This window comes from Acinonyx jubatus, chromosome D3 (assembly GCF_027475565.1).
Source record: "Acinonyx jubatus isolate Ajub_Pintada_27869175 chromosome D3, VMU_Ajub_asm_v1.0, whole genome shotgun sequence".
Classification (NCBI taxonomy): Eukaryota; Metazoa; Chordata; class Mammalia; order Carnivora; family Felidae; genus Acinonyx; species Acinonyx jubatus.
Window position 1 is genome coordinate 44,271,558 of NC_069392.1, and position 15,967 is coordinate 44,287,524.

Here is a 15,967-nt window from a genome sequence, read left to right on the forward strand (position 1 = left end):
TAGTGCAGTATGAATTATACATGGACTAATAGAAAAAGTTTTTTAATGTTTGTAATGACAACAACAAAAAGCATTCTCTGCGTATGAGCAAAGGACATTTAAAGCCCTAACATAAAGTCTTTGTAAATACAGTAACTACCTAGGCTTGGGGATTTATTGTTGCCTCGTGTACATTGGAGACCAGTTTATCTTATGGCAGTTACTATAAGTTTCATATTGGTCTACGTGGAAAGCAAAAAGCTTGCTTGTTGCCCTAAGCCAGAGCTCTTTTACATAGATGGAGAAAGAAAAATGAATGATAGCTTGGAAGATATGTTTGATCGGACAACACATGAAGAATATGAATCCTGTTTGGCAGATAGCTTTCCCCAGGCAGCAGCTGAAGAAGAGGAATTGTCGACTACCACAAAGAAACCAAACAGTAAGGCTATTTTCTTTCTAATTATGGCTTCTCAATTATACTAAGTTCAGTAAATTAAGTCACCAAGCTTGATGAGGTAGGTAGGTAGGTAGGTAGGTATGTATGTATGTATGTATGAGGTATGTATTAACAATTAAAATTAACAATTAAATTAACAATTAAAATTTTATATTTCTTTTTTTTTAATGTTTATTTTTTGAGAGAGAGAGAGAAAGAACACAAGCAGGGGAGGGGCAGAGAGAGAGGGAGACACAGAATCTGAAGCAGGCTCCAGGTTCTGAGCTGTTAACACAGAGCCCAATGCGGGGCTCAAACCACGAGATCATGACCTAAGCTGAAGTTGGATGCTTAACTGATTGAGCCATCCAGGTGGCCCTAAAATTTCCTATTTCTTGTATAAGTTTCTTTTAGATAGTTTTCTTTTGAGATAGTTGCAGACCAATAAAAGTGTTAGAAAAAATACTTCAGAGGATTCCCTGTACCTTTCATTCAGTTTCCCCTTATGTTAACATATGACCATAAAGTATTCATCAAAACTAAGAAATTGATTGAATACTATGAATTTCTTTATATAACTTACGCATAATGTTTGTAAAAGTTTTGAAAAGGTTCTTTATTAAGTAATAAGTTAATCATTGTAATAGAGTGGGAGGAGAAAGTTTTGCGGAAAATTCAGACTAACTTTGTTTGAATGCTTTACCTTCCCAGACAAAATAATGTAGCTACATGTATCAGTGTCTTTTTAGAATTCTTTTTTTTTTAATGTTTATTTATTTTTGAGAGAGAGAGAGACAGAGCATGAGTGGGGGAGGGGCAGAGAGAGAGAGAGAGGGAGGGAGGGAGAGAGAGGGAGGGAAACACAATCTGAAGCAGGCTCCAGGCTCTGAGCTGTCAGCACAGAGCCTGATGCGGGGCTCAAACTCACAGACCACGAGATCATGACCTGAGCCGAAGTCAGATGCTTAACTGACTGAGCCACCCAGGTGCCCCTTAAAACTCTTCTTATTAGGGATGCCTGGGTGGTTTAGTCGGTTGAGTATCTGATTCCTGAATTCAGCTCAGGTCATGATTTCAGGTCATGAAATAGAGCCCCGCGTTGGGCTCCATGCTAATAAGCACTGCCCCTGCTTAAGATTCTCTCTCCCTCTGCCCCTGCCCCATTCATGCTCTCGCTCTCTCTCTTAAAAAAAAAATTGAAGAAATTCTTTTCATCAGAAACAGTTTATAATGTAGGATAGTAATCAAAAGAAGAATAAGTGAAACTCTTAAGCAGATAATCTGAATTGAGAGTTAAAATTCTTGCTAAATGTCTCATTTTCTTGTTGTAAGTAAAAAAGAACTTTTAGTCTAGTGCAAAGGTTATAAATGAGAACACCTTCTGCTATGTAGTCTGTCTTGATGATGTTTTCTTTGTGGTTCCATCAGTTTTAAAAAAATACAGCCTAGGGGCGCCTGGGTGGCTCAGTCCCTTAAGCATCCCTTTCGCTCAGGTCATGATCTCATGGTTCATGTGAGTTTGAGCCCTGCATCAGGCTCTCTGCTGTCAGCTCAGAGTCCACTTCAGATCCTCTGTACAGGCACCACCACCAACCCCCGTCTCATTCAGTCTCTCAAAAATAAGCAAACATTTTAGAAAAAAGAAGAAAAAAAGAAGCATTTCAAGCTCTGACCTCTGGGGTTCGCAACCTTAAAAGGTCTTTCTTTCACAGATTGAAAGTTCATTTGTTTTACAAAACACAAAGTGACCGCCACAGGATCACTTGAAATGAGAGGAATCAGAATCTTTGGATCACTGCAGAATGCCCCACAGGAAGGAAGCCCATAGCATCTCTGTATCATAAAGAATTCAGAGTTGACAAAACTCTATTTATTTTAAATGTAAATTGGATTGCATTATCTTCTCACTTTTAAAAACCTTCACTGAAAGGATATTTGGATGTCCAGTAAGCACATGTATTTGTCCTCAACATTATTGGACATGAGGGACTGAGATACCACTGCACATCCACTGAAACGGTTTTAAAGTCTGATAATATCCAGCATTAGCAGAAGTGAAGAACAATTGGAACTCTCATACTTTGCTGGTGGGGATATAAAATTGTACTGTGCAAAAGAGTTCAGCAAGATTTTTTTTAACAGCTTTATTGAGGTTTGTCAGTTTCTTATAAAGTTATGTATACACTCGCCCTATGACCCAGCAATTCCACTGCCAGGTATATAGACAAGAAAAATGAAAACACATTCACAAAAGATTGTGTTCAGGGGTGCCTGGGTGGTGCAGTCGGTTAAGCGTCCGACTTCAGCCAGGTCACGATCTCGCGGTCCGTGAGTTCAAGCCCCGCGTCAGGCTCTGGGCTGATGGCTCAGAGCCTGGAGCCTGTTTCCGATTCTGTGTCTCCCTCTCTCTCTGCCCCTCCCCCATTCATGCTCTGTCTCTCTCTGTCCCAAAAATAAAAAACACTCAAAAAAAAAACAAAAACAAACAAAAAAAAAAAAACAAAAGATTGTGTTCAGAAATGTTCATAGCAGTGCTATTTGTAGTAGCTCGAAACTGGAGACAACCCAGATGTCCATCAATAGATGATTATGAATTGTGGTAAACTCATATAATGGAATACTATCTGTCAACAAAAAGGAGGGTCCTAGACTCAACAATGAATTGCCCAAACCTGTTGAGCTAAAAAAGTCCAAAAGATGGACAAGAATACATACTATGTAATTCCATTAATACAGAGTTCTAAAACAGTTATAACTAAGCTGTGGTGGTACAAATCATCCCTCCATAGTGGGGGAGGAGAAACATCAGAGAACATTCTTGTGCTTGAGAAGCAAAGGAATAGGAGGAAACTTCCAGGGGGGATGGAAGTTCTATGTACGCCTTGATTTAGGTGGTAGTTGCACTGGGGTGTATGTTTGTCAGAATTAATCCTAGTATACTTAAAATCAGTGTGTTGCCTGTAATAAAGTAGATTCTTTTCAAAAGTCTTCAGTGCACTCTATTGCATTCACAACAAAATTCAAACTCCTTTTGGCCTCCAGGGCCCATCATGATCTGGTACTTGCCCACCTCTTCAATCTCATCTTTCCTAACACTTACCTTTCTTTGCTAAATCTCAACCACACTGGCCTTTTATTAGTTCTTATAACATCCCATACTTTTTCCCATCTCAAGACCTTTACCTAGAATATTCTCCACTCCTGCTTCTTGTGGCTGACTTCTTTTTATTCATCAGTTACTACTTTCCATGTCCTTCCTCAGGTAAGCCTTAACTGTCTACTTAATGTCTGTTTCCCGCACTGTGGTATAAACTCCATGAGGACAAGAGACCTGGTTTCTCTTGTTGGACATTGCATGTCCAGAACTTAGAACAATGCTTGGTAAATTTGGACTATTTGAATAGACCATAGCAGTTTGGCTGTTTGGGTCCAGACAACTTGGGATTCAGGTCCATGAACTTTAGTTCTTATCTCCAATTTTCTGATAAAATTCTTTAACCTCTGTCTCCTACTTAATCTACCTCAAAGACACATTATAAAAATCAGGACTAGGGCGTCTGATTGGCTCAGTTGGTGGAACATGCAGCTTTTGATCTCAGGGTCATGAGTTTGAGCCCCGTGTTGGGCAAAGAGCTTATTTAAAAAAAAAAAAAAATCAGCAGCACTAATAAGTGAAACATATGAAAAGCTGCCTTGTTATTGTGTTTGGCACCAAATGAAAATGAGCATCAAAGTAGTTCTTTTGAAGTCTAAAATACTTTTATATACAATCTACACGTGTGTACAGGTACTTGTATATATAGTTTTTAAGTCTAAAATAGTTTTATAGGTGCGAGTTTTTATCTGTAGTAATTCTGAGGTAAACAAGATAGTCAGCACCTCATCATTATGCAGATGAAAAAGAAACAAAAAATTAGTTACACAAATTTAAACAAATTGCCCAGGAGCCTAGAGAAGGAAATTCAATTAGAATGGAAGTTTTCATATAGGTTATTTTTGTTCCAAAAAAGCTGTTTCTCAGTTCTGCATTCAGTTTGTGTTATAATTAAATGCTTGATTCTTTCCCTTTATGTGTGTTTGTTTACAGCTCATGGTGATAAGCAAGATAAAGTCAAACAGAAAGCATTTGTGGAGCCATATTTTAAAGATGATGAAAGGTAAGTTGGTCCTGATTAATACCAGCAATGTGACGGGAAGTACAACAGTACTATCTTGGTCAGCGTACCTCTGAACTGTTAAGTTCTTAGTTTGGTTAAAATAGAGCGCATTTTATTCATTTTATGGTCATAAAAAAGAAGGACTTAAGCATAAAAATGACAAATACTACAAATAAAGAAATTTCATATCACTATTTTTTTGACAAATGGTAATAGTTATTTTCTCTCTTTTTTATAACAAATATTTTAATTCTTATTCTGTTTTATTGTGGACTTTATTTGAACTCCAGGAATTTGTTAAATTATATGACTATTATTTAGTATAGGACTTTAGGTGACAGGCCTTACGTTGTGCTTGAAAATTATTTCATGGGGATTTTTAAACCATAAAAGAAAAACTAAGCATCTTGATTTTGAACCATAATGCTACTTTGTGACTTTCATTCAAAGATGGCAAATTCTGTAATTTTTAATCATGTACCATTCATTCTAGAAGTGAATTTAGGCATAATAATTCAATTCAAAAGAATTTTTATGCCTTTTTTTCTTCAAGTTATGATGTTGGCAGATTGAATCCCTCAATAAGCAAAGTATATTTTGTACTTTCATTTTTTAATGGTGTTTTTTAATGTTTATTTATTTATTTTGAGAGCAAGAGCAAGCACAAGCAGGGGAGGAGCAGAGAGAGAAGGAGAGAGAGAATCCCAGGCAGGATCTGCGCTGCCAGCGCATAACCCAACATGGGGCTTGAACTCCTGAACCGTGAGACTATGACCGAGCCAAAATCAAGAGCTGGATGCTCAACCGACTGAGCCACCCAGGCACCCCATACATTTTTTCTTAAGTTTTGTTTGTTTGTTTGTTTGTTTGTTTGTTTGTTTTTTGTGAGTAATCTCTATACCTAATATGGGGCTCGATCAAACTCATGACCCCAAGATCAAGAGTTGCATGCTCCTCTGACTGAGCCAGCCAGGCGCCCCTGTATTTTGATTTCTGTTGAGAATTTTAGAGATCTGACAGGCTAAGATAAGTTTTTATTGATGCCTGTAAGACTCTAACAGATAAGAGCTGTCGTTTTATTGCTAAATGCTGAATTCTTTTCCTTTATTTACCAGTTCTCCAAAGAAATAGTACCCTAGCATCCCAAATATGACTAGGGAGTTTTTATTTGTGGTGTCATTATGAACTCATGGATTTAAATATTTCATGTGTTTCAGTCTCTTACACTTATTTATACTCAGATTGTATTGCCACATCTTGGCCCCAGTCTCTTTGAATGAGCACTACCCCAGTCTTTCCTAGCTTGCTTGCTTCTGGTATGATATATCATGTTCTAGGCTCTCTTTCTAGAGAACCCTGGAATCTGCCATTTTTTCAGGAGCCCTGGTTTCTTTTAGTGAAAAACAAATTTAGTCTAACCACTAGTGTTGCTCATTGCTGCAGTTAGTCATTGTTTGTAGATCTTTTAGGTGGTGGACAGAATTAGGAATAAGGTTTTTGTTTCATTTTGTTTTTTTAAGATAACTATACTTTTTCACACCAATAGCTCCATTTCAGGTTCAGAACTACAGGATTTTTATGTAATCTCTTCTTACATCTGTATCTACTTTCCCTTTCCTGAAAATTTCGCTTTTCAGTGCTACCAACATAATTTCTTCTTTAACTTTATTCTTTAATATTTAGAGCAGTCTCAGAATAATATAAATAATCATCGATAATATGATTTATGAAAATGGCTTAACATGTCTTTGTGGGTTTTTTTGTTCTTAAGCTGTATCGTGTTATCTGCCATTGTTTCATACAATATAAATTCTAAAAATGAAAAAAATATGTCTATTATAAATGTCCAGTCACCATATTTTAAAGCCATTTGGAATAATTATTTTTTGTGTAGGTATACCACCAACTCATTGTCTAGGTTTGTTTTATTTTGCTTTTGAATTTTTTAGGAATTATTTTTCTTTTTATTTTTAATTCTTTTTTTAAGTTATGTAAACTGTGTACGCAGTATCAGACAAGGTATATTCAGATAAGTCTAGCTTCTAACATTGTCCCCTTTACCTGTTAGCTCCCTATCCCATTTGTTAAAAATTATGGTTTTCAATCCATTTTAAAAAATAAAAGTAAATATCTATACAGAAATATATTATCATTCTCTTTCCCCTTAGACAAATGGTAGAATGCTATATATACTTTTCTCTATTCTGCTTTTGCTTTTTTCATTTAAGTATGTATCCTAGAAATCACTCATAATAGCATATAGTGGGGGCACCTGGGTGGCTCAGTCGGTTAAGCGCCCAACTTCGGCTCAGGTCATGATCTCATGGTTCTTGAATTCAAGCCCCGCATCAGGCTCTGTGCTGACATCTCGGAACCTGGAGCCTGCTTCGGATTCTGTCTCCCTCCCTCTGCCCCTTCCCGCTGATGCTCTGTCTCTCAAAAATAAAACATTAAAATGAATAAATAGAAATAGCATATAGTGATATTCTTCATTTCTTTTTTTAGTTACTTTTTTTAGTATAATAGTACTTTATTGATGGTACCATAGTTGATTCCTTAGTAATGGGTATTTGGGGTGTTTACAGTTATGCTAACAGAATGCTGCATTGAATAACATTGTACATTCTCTTTTCATAATTTTGTGTGTCTTTGGGATAGACTCCTTGAAGTAGGATTGCAAAGGAAGAACTGTCATTTCAAATAAATATGAGTAGTTTTATTTATGCTGAAACCATTAGATAGCTGGAAATGCAGGAGGTGGGTGTGATGCATGGGTACGGTGAAAGTCTCAGAGTCAGCATTGTTTCTTTCCCCACAGACAATACTAGCAAACCCTGGGAAGATGGGTTGTGTTGCATGAGGGACAAGAAGCTTAGTAATCTTTTAGGTGATGCTTTAAGGTCTGCTACAGATGCAGTCTACTAGTAGATTCCCTGCAACATTATAACACACTATAGAAGCAGAATAGACAATACTCAGAGGAGAGGATCTGATATGGCCAGAAAGTACTCTACATAAGCTTTTAAAATTCCATAAGCTGTTTGAAAGAAAGCAATTTTTATCTGTCCTTTTCATTTACAGATTGCTCTAAGGTTGAGAGTTCTTGGGTTTAAGGACCCAAAGGACCGATAACCTCATACTTTGACATAGAGGGATTAAAGCTTTCTTTTGACGGAAAGTGCTTGCCAAGTAGAGGGGCTTAGGATCAAAATACCTCAAAGTGGGTATGTTACCAACAAGTCATTTTAGAAATTAGTTTTTGTGAGTCAGACTGTTTAAGCTCACTGGGGATGCCTTTAATATAAACAAATACATGTACCATCACTTGAGGCATCATTTACCTATTTTAGAAGTTTGGACTTTTCTGTATTGGGCTTTAAAACTTAAAGCAGGATACAAGTATATTAAAAAGTTCTGTGCTAAAAAAAAATGTGCTTTTTCTTCCCAGAGCACTCCATACCTCATTAATACCTCAGTGGCTTTGACCTTTCCTAGGTTTCCAGTAGTTCTCAATAGGATCTGATCCATTTAAGGACAAGGACAAATAATTGTTCCTAACATTTTGAAGAATCCAGGGTGAATGTAGGCAGCAAAATAAATTTTTGGAGAAAATGACAGATGACATGTAAACAGATGAATCTTTTTTTTGAGGGGAGTAGGTTAGCCCAGAAATACAGGTTCTTTAAGAAAACTGAGTTAACAGAGGTAGTTATTCTTTCTTGGTTATGTTATAGAATACCAGTTCCTGACTTTAATAATACAATATTCCTTTTTAAATTAAGTTATTTTATGTATTATTTTCAGCCAATCAGACAAATTTTCAGGCAAAAATAGGAAGTAATAGTTCTATTTTTTCAGTTAGAGAACAATATACATAAAAATACCTGACAAGTAGTAGGCACCTAATAAGTATTTAATGAAGAATGCATGAAAAAATCATTTTCTAACATACTGAATAAACATTTCAAATAAAATGAGTGAATGTTTTGGGATTATTTCTCCTCTGGGCCTTCACCTTTGTCAATTAAAAATCTAAACCAAAGATCTTTGTAGTAACAAATGGATTAATTTTTAAATTTAATTCATTTTTCTCCCAGAGAGACTAGCTTACAAAATTTTCCTCATATTGAGGTAGTTCGGAAAAAAGAAGAGAGAAGAAAATTGCTTGGACACACATGTAAGGAATGCGAAATTGTAAGTACTAAGTAAAGACTGTCTGGCGGGTTTTTTTTTTTCTTTACTATGGCTTTAAGATTATAAATGCATGATTTAAAAATCATAGATAAAAATCTAGAAACCTAGTTTGAGCCAGGAATAGCAGGATAAATAATTAAAGAGCATACTCGTTGTGACCTGAAAGATATAAATAGATGAAAATGAAAGCCCTCAGCATCTCTAAAGTTTTCATCAAGTGAATCTGGAGCCTAAGCCCTAGTTCTTTTTACCAGCTTAAGACATGTGTGCCATTTTTCTTTCCTGTGTTTATCTGTATTTGTTTTAATTTTTTCTCCTGGTGTTATGTTACAGCAAAGGCTCTTACATATAAACTATTTGGGGATATTTCTGATATTTTATTTAAAAAAATTTTTTTTTACATTTATTTATACTTGAGAAACAGAGCACTAGTGGGGGAGGGGCAGAGAGAGAGAAGGAGACACAGAATCCGAAGCAGGCTCCAGCTGTCAGCACAGATCCCGACGCAGGACTCAAACTCACGAACCGTGAGATCATGACCTGAGCCAAACTCAGACACCCAACTGACTGAGCCACTCAGGCGCCCCTTGGTATTTTAGCAGGAAACTTTAACATTTATTACTTACCCCAGCACTCTCAGGAAATGAGATATATTCATGTTTTTTTCTCAATAAGTGGTATGGCCATAAGCTCTTAACTTTTTCCCCAAATATTCCTTCTTAAACAAATTGTGATGAACAGGCTCTATTTCATCCTTATAGCACAAGTATGTTTTCCTCTTATACATTGTCTGTCTTGGACCATTGAAGTAGGTGGTACCAATCCTCCTGTCACCAGATATCTCTCAGGCAGGTTCTGTGTTTTCTTGAAACATGCTTCTTTAATTTCTTCCCTTGCTATCTGTTAGGTATTAGATGCCTGCCTCTAGCGATTTAGTTCCCCCTTTAAATTTTCTTTTTAACAGCTGTGGGCTAGAAAATTTGATAACCAAGCAGATTAAAGTTATATATGGATAGCTTGTAGTGCAGGTAAGCATTTGGTGAGAAATAGGCTCTAACTACCAGTGGGAGTGTAAATTGAGATCGCTATTTTGGAAGGCAGTTTGGCAATGCAAGCAAAATCTATATCATGGGTTTTCATAACACAAACTGAACATATCATGATTTCTTAACTAAAGAACATGGTCTGTACTATGCAAATCCCCAATTTTTAGTTATAACCACGACTCTTACACTACCAGTTAGAAAAAAAGCTCTTGTGTTAGAAACACTTAATTTGCTTTCCTTCTTTCAGGAATCATTGCTTGTGCTGTTATTCAGTCTCTAAAAACTATTGTCTCATACATTTAATTCCAATTTTTTTCTTGTTTAAGATAGGAGATAAGTCTGTTCCCTGTTACTCTCTCATGACCAGGAGTCAAATTACCAGTCCTGTGTATTTAAATACTATCTATATGCATACGGTTCCTAAATGTGTCCCAGTGTGTCTTCCACCTGTGGAATATGTAATACACATGTGGAGGTATTAGAATCATGTCAAGTTTCAGCCTGCCGAAAGCAAACCGTTTCCACCTCTGATTCCCAAACCTCACTTGAGTCTCTTGTATGTCCATTCTTCTAGCTGCTTAAACCAAAGCTCTTATAGTTACCCTCTGTTCTTTTCTTGCATTTCTCAGTAACAGATCTATCAGCAAATCCTATCAATTCTACCTTCAAAGTGTATTCCATTTCCACCCACTTACTGTCACCACCGCTAACCCCATGGACGAAGGCACCATTTCATCTCGCCTGGACTATTGAAATAACTTCTAAGTGCTTTTTCCTTGTGTTGTTTTGTTTTTACTAGTCAACAGTTTTTAGAAAGCAGTGTTAGATTCACAGCAAACTTGAGCAGAAAGTACAGAGAATTCCCATATACTTCTGTCCCCATTTTTCTTTTTTATTCTTGTCTCTTCACAATGTTTCTTTCTTTTAAAGCAAGGTATTTTTGAGATGTTAATGATTTTATTGCCCCCAGTGGGGAAATTGCCTGGGATTAAAGGTCTTTTTTATGTCAGCACTAAGTGCTTCAGTTCCTGGCCTGTGTGCCAGAGGGGAGAGAGAATCAGGAATGTAGGGTGTCGGGGCAGGACAGGGCTGGGCCTGAGAGCATCAGCACAGGGTGGCTTGGATAGGACAGGCATCTCCTTAATTTCTGTCTTCCCAGTGTACTTTTAACACAACATTGAATGGTCTTTTTTTTTTTTCCCTAGTGATCTTTTTAGAATAAAAGTTAAAACTTGTCATTTCTCTACCTGAAATGCTTAAATGTTTTCCCACCTCACAAAGAACTAGATAAGATCCAGCATTCTTATCAAGGACAGCAAACTCTGGCACCCCACTTCCTCTCTGATTTTGGTCACCACCCTCCCAGTTGCTTGCTGTGTTATAGCTACACCAGCCTACTGGTGCTTTTGTGTATGTTTGTAATTTGGTGGCAATGTTTCTATAAATTGATTGATAACCGTGATTCTCTGAGGTCATCCCACCCCAGTGTCCAAGCTCAGGTAACAAAGGCTTGTCAGGGAGAAAGATGAAAAAGGTAGTCCCCAAAATAGTTGTTTCAGAAGTACTCAGAAGCCTTTAATTTGTGTAAAAGAAAAATGTATTTACAATCTTTACTTCAGTCTTAAGTTCTAGTCCTGAGTCTGCCACTTTCAACAGATGATATCACCAGTAGAATTACCAATTTGGTTTTCAGTTTCTCAAATACAAAGTGGGATTGGCTGGATTGTGTGATCCTGTTTTGTGTTCTATTACACTTTACACTACTGCTTTGTTTTTGAAAGGCCTGTACATTTTTTACATACAAGTTTTAACCTTGTTTTCATGAAGTTCAAGTTGTTTGGGTTGCAGTTGCAAGAAATAATTATGTCTTTGATCCTAATTGAAAAATATAGTTTAAGCGGGGAAGTCCTGAAGACTGCAGCATTCATAGCTGAACTTGTATTTGTAAAAACCTAAATAAGAAAATTACTTCAAAACATACATGTTATATCCAAATAACAACTGAGAAAAGTGCCAAAGTGCAGTTTTGTTGCTGGCCTAACAAAGTTGACGTTGCACCATATAGATCGGCTACGCCATGAAGCACACTGTAAAGTTAAGCTGGCGGGTTTTGTTTTTGGTTTTGTATTATAAGACTTTATTGATGAAAAAAGCATCATATTGGTTCACATTGTGATACAAGCTCCAAGCTCCTTTTCTCATTTGTGAAGCGAACATTTCACAGACCAGCATTAGTGCTATTAGTATCAATTACTAATACTGTCTTCAGTGAGTGTTGTTCCCTAGCATGCTGAATACTTTGACAGCTTTCTTAGCTTCTAGTTTATAATCAATAAGCATAATAGTCCATGTATTATTTCTAAGTGAAAAACTTACCAGTTTTTATTATCAGTATTATGCAGATATTCCAGCAGAAGAAAGAGAAAAGAAGCTGGCTTCCTGCTCAAGACACCGATTCCGCTACATTCCACCCAACACACCAGAGAATTTCTGGGAAGTTGGTTTTCCTTCCACTCAGACATGTATGGAAAGAGGTGAGAATACAGGTTATAATATTTTGGAATTAGTTTTTTTGAAATAGTGTATATACCCAAGTCTAAACATTAGACTTTTTTCCCATGGTTTTCTTTACCTTCTGCTCAGGGGCTAGTTCTGTAACATAAAAACAAATTCCTAAGATAAAAGGCTTAACTTTAACTTAACTTTAACTCTGAGTAATGCCACTGGAATCAGAGATTGTGTATAATCACTTTAATATAGTTGTATATTCTTTATCCTGGTTTATCATTCAAATTTCAGAAAGTAAATTTCTCTTTTATCCTATCATCAAAATGACTTTTAATAAAATAATAACATTATAAAAGTTGCCAGCAAGGTATCGTTAAAAAGAGAATCTTGGGGCGCCTGGGTGGCTCAGTCGGTTAAACGTCCGACTTTAGCTCAGGTCACAATATCGCGCTCCGTGAGTTCAAGCCCCGTGTTGGGCTCTGTGCTGATAGCTTGGAGCCTGGAGCCTGCTTCAGATTCTGTGTCTCCCTCTCTCTATCCTTCCCCTACTCGTGCTCTGTCTCTCAAAACTGAATAAACATTAAAAAAAATTTTTTTTTAAATCAGGCAACTTGAATTGTCCGAAGTTATTTTTAAAAATTACCTATAAGAAAAGAGAATCTTTTTAAAGTGACTAGTCTGAATTTTAGATTTTAAAACCTCACTTATCCAGAATGCTGGGTCTTTATAAACCACATCTGAGTGAAAAGGACCTTTGTTTGGAAGCTGTTGGAACTAATTCCTTCAAGTGTAGCATTTACATTTAATATGATTTGAGAATGTATACAGCTTTGAAGCCCCAGATATTTAGTGGTAAGATAGTTTTTCCATAAGATGCCAAGTCTCCTGTAGCTATTACCGTATTTTCACTTTCCCCATTAACAAGCCAAGTTAAGTTCCTTTTGACAGATGCCACTGCCTGGTCTTCACATAGAATTAAACAATCTGTATAGAGCCTGTTATTGTGTGCCTACCATGGCCTAAGGGGGTATAGCAGAGCGCATACCGCATGACTCAAGACACTAGGAGAATTAGGTAGTTCAAGAGTACTGGGGCACAGGCACATCATCTAAAGAAGTAGCTGCTGCAGAAAGTCTTTTTGATAAGCACCTGGAATTATCATAATAGCAGACTGTTCTTTATGATTGTTTAGCTATTTGTTCCCATTTGCAACCTGTAGGAGGCAGACTAGGAAAGTACTTAAGAACTCTGGTTCTGGGGGTTAGATCAATCTTGGGCAAGGTCTCAGCTCTTCCCCGTCTCATAGCCTTGTGAACTTGAGCAAGTTCTTTAACTTCCTTGGGTCTCCATTACTTCATCTGTGAAGTAGGTATAGTGGAAGCTACTTCAAAGGGATGTGAGCATTAGCTGAGGTAATGTATACAATACGTTTGATAAATGTTTGCGGTTATTGTTAGTATCAATGAGGAGACTGATGCTGAGTAGTGAAATCATGCATTAACATCACACAGCTAATAATCACAGGCTCATGTAAACTTAGAAGGCATTAAATAAGACAGTTTTAGTGAGTACATGCTGAAAGAGAAGCATGGTGCAAATACAGTATTCTAAATTTGTCGTTTGTTTTTAAGGTTACATTAAGGAAGATCTTGATCCTTGTCCTCGTCCCAAAAGACGGCAACCTTACAATGCAATGTTTTCTCCAAAAGGCAAAGAGCAGAAGACATAGATGTTGAAGCAAAAACAGGATGGAGGACAATGTTTCTTTTTAGTTATTTATAGTCAAAGTTGGGATTAAACATTGAATTTTTTTTTGATCTTCTGTAAACTGACTTATAAATCGTTTTTCTATTGAAAGTGTTTTTAAATGGCATTTGCCCACCACACAAACAACTATTTAAAATGTGGATACGCTTATGTTATATTTTCTTGCTTTTGCATCTTTAAAACGATAAGGTGTTTTCATTTTGCACTCTAACTTAAGAGTTATTTACTTTATTTGGTAATACCTAATTACAGTTTTGAAAATATGATAGTTGTAGTCTCTGATTTGTTGCCTTTTAGGTCTTTTCACTCAACCTTCCCTTGATACTTACATTCAACAGTGGCTTTGTGCTAATCATTACAAATTTTCCTTCCCTTCATCAGTTGCTCCTCTGTAGGTCATTCCAGTATCTGACATTTAAGTCTTTAAAAAAAAAAAAAAAGGCTAAATTTTAGTAGTCCTTTTAACTTTCCAGCTTCTTTCTTTTTTTGACTTAAAAATGAGCTCCTACTCCATTGTGAATTCTTTTAGAGACTCAACCACAAGTATCAACCTTTTTTCCTTTTTCATATATTATAAATTAACACAGTCCTCTGATCTGATCATCCTATTCCAGGTCTTCACAGTCTCTTCATCATACTTTTCTAAAGTTTTCAAGCTGAATGTGTCAAGTTCTCTGCGCATGTGTTCTAGTTCAGTTGTATTTTTTTCTCTGGGTTGACTAATATTATTAACTTCCAATTTGGCAATAAAACAGATCTCTCGATTCAGCAAATTTCTGTTCCTCTAGGACCTAGTGTCTGAGTCATCAAAATGACAGGCCACATCTGTGTCATCCACTGTTACTGGTGGCATTTTATCAGTGTCTTTTTTGAGTGTCTCTCTAGTCCATATCTTGACAGTATTGCTCAAGCAGGAGTACATGAGACACTGAATGGAATGCCTCAATAAAATCTAACTGTGTAGATAAAACTCAGAGTTCCTAAAAATCTCTGCTTAATCTCATCTTCTTCATGTGTCAAGGTTCTCATGTGAACAAGTGACATCAATTTGTGTTCTCAGAGAGAGGATCACCAAAGAAATCACATATACTGAGTACCTACTATACGTCAGACCCCTTATGTGCATGGTTTGGCTCTGAATGTGATGTGAATTTTTTTACAACCCTGTCCTAGCTTCTATTCAGCACTTGTCTTCCCTTCCCAAATGGTTTATCCTATGTTTGATTTTTGTTCTCTGCTGGCAGTGAACCAATCTCTCCAAAATAATAGCAGCCATTCATTGGTAACTTGCTATATGCCAGAAGCTGTGTTATACTCTTCACATAGATTTTTCTCTTTTAATCCTCAAATAATCTTGTGAATTTATGTGTCGGCTTAACGTTAAGCTGCAAAAAAATGGACCCAAAAAACAAATTAAACAACAAGTGACTGGTTTTATTTTTCTCACATTAAAAAGTCTGGAGGTCAGCAATCCAAGGCTGGTAATGCAGCCCCATGATGTCCTCACGGATCTGGATTCTTGTGGCTTTCATACTTTGTATGTGACTTTCATCCTTGTCACTATAAAATAGTTATGCCACCTCTAGCATCACATCCATGTTCTAGACAGAAGGAAGGGAAAAGAAAGCATATGTCATTTGTTTTTGTCCCTCTTTAAAACGTTTTCCACTTCAATAAATAAACTTGAAAATAAAAGGGGACACCTGAATGGCTTAGTCAGTTGAGTGCCCAACTCTTGGTTTCAGCTCGGGTTGTGATCTCATGGTTTGTGAGTTCGAGCCCCACATCAGGCTCAGCACTGACAGTGCAGAGCCTGCCTGGGATTCTCTCTTTCTCCCTGTCTCTCAAAATAAATAAACTTAAAGAAAAATAAGAGC

At 36.8% G+C, this 15,967-nt stretch overlaps 1 protein-coding gene across 7 annotated transcripts in view; it reads left to right on the forward strand.

Annotated features, from left to right (window-relative positions):
• The window catches only part of RBBP8 (RB binding protein 8, endonuclease), a 110,656-nt gene extending 95,129 nt beyond the window's left edge, over window positions 1–15,527 (forward strand). For 4 of the 7 annotated variants that reach the window (XM_053206271.1, XM_053206270.1, XM_053206272.1 and 1 more), the window contains 6 exons: window positions 278–421; window positions 3,594–3,680; window positions 4,506–4,575; window positions 8,673–8,769; window positions 12,208–12,349; window positions 13,955–15,527. In XM_053206271.1, coding sequence (XP_053062246.1) covers window positions 278–421; window positions 3,594–3,680; window positions 4,506–4,575; window positions 8,673–8,769; window positions 12,208–12,349; window positions 13,955–14,052 — 638 coding nt within the window. In that variant the 3' untranslated portion in view covers window positions 14,053–15,527. The remainder of the gene's footprint in view (window positions 1–277; window positions 422–3,593; window positions 3,681–4,505; window positions 4,576–8,672; window positions 8,770–12,207; window positions 12,350–13,954) is intronic. The other 3 variants (XM_027068631.2, XM_027068633.2, XM_027068630.2) reach the window with 1 other exon arrangement.
• Window positions 15,528–15,967: the final 440 nt, after the last annotated feature.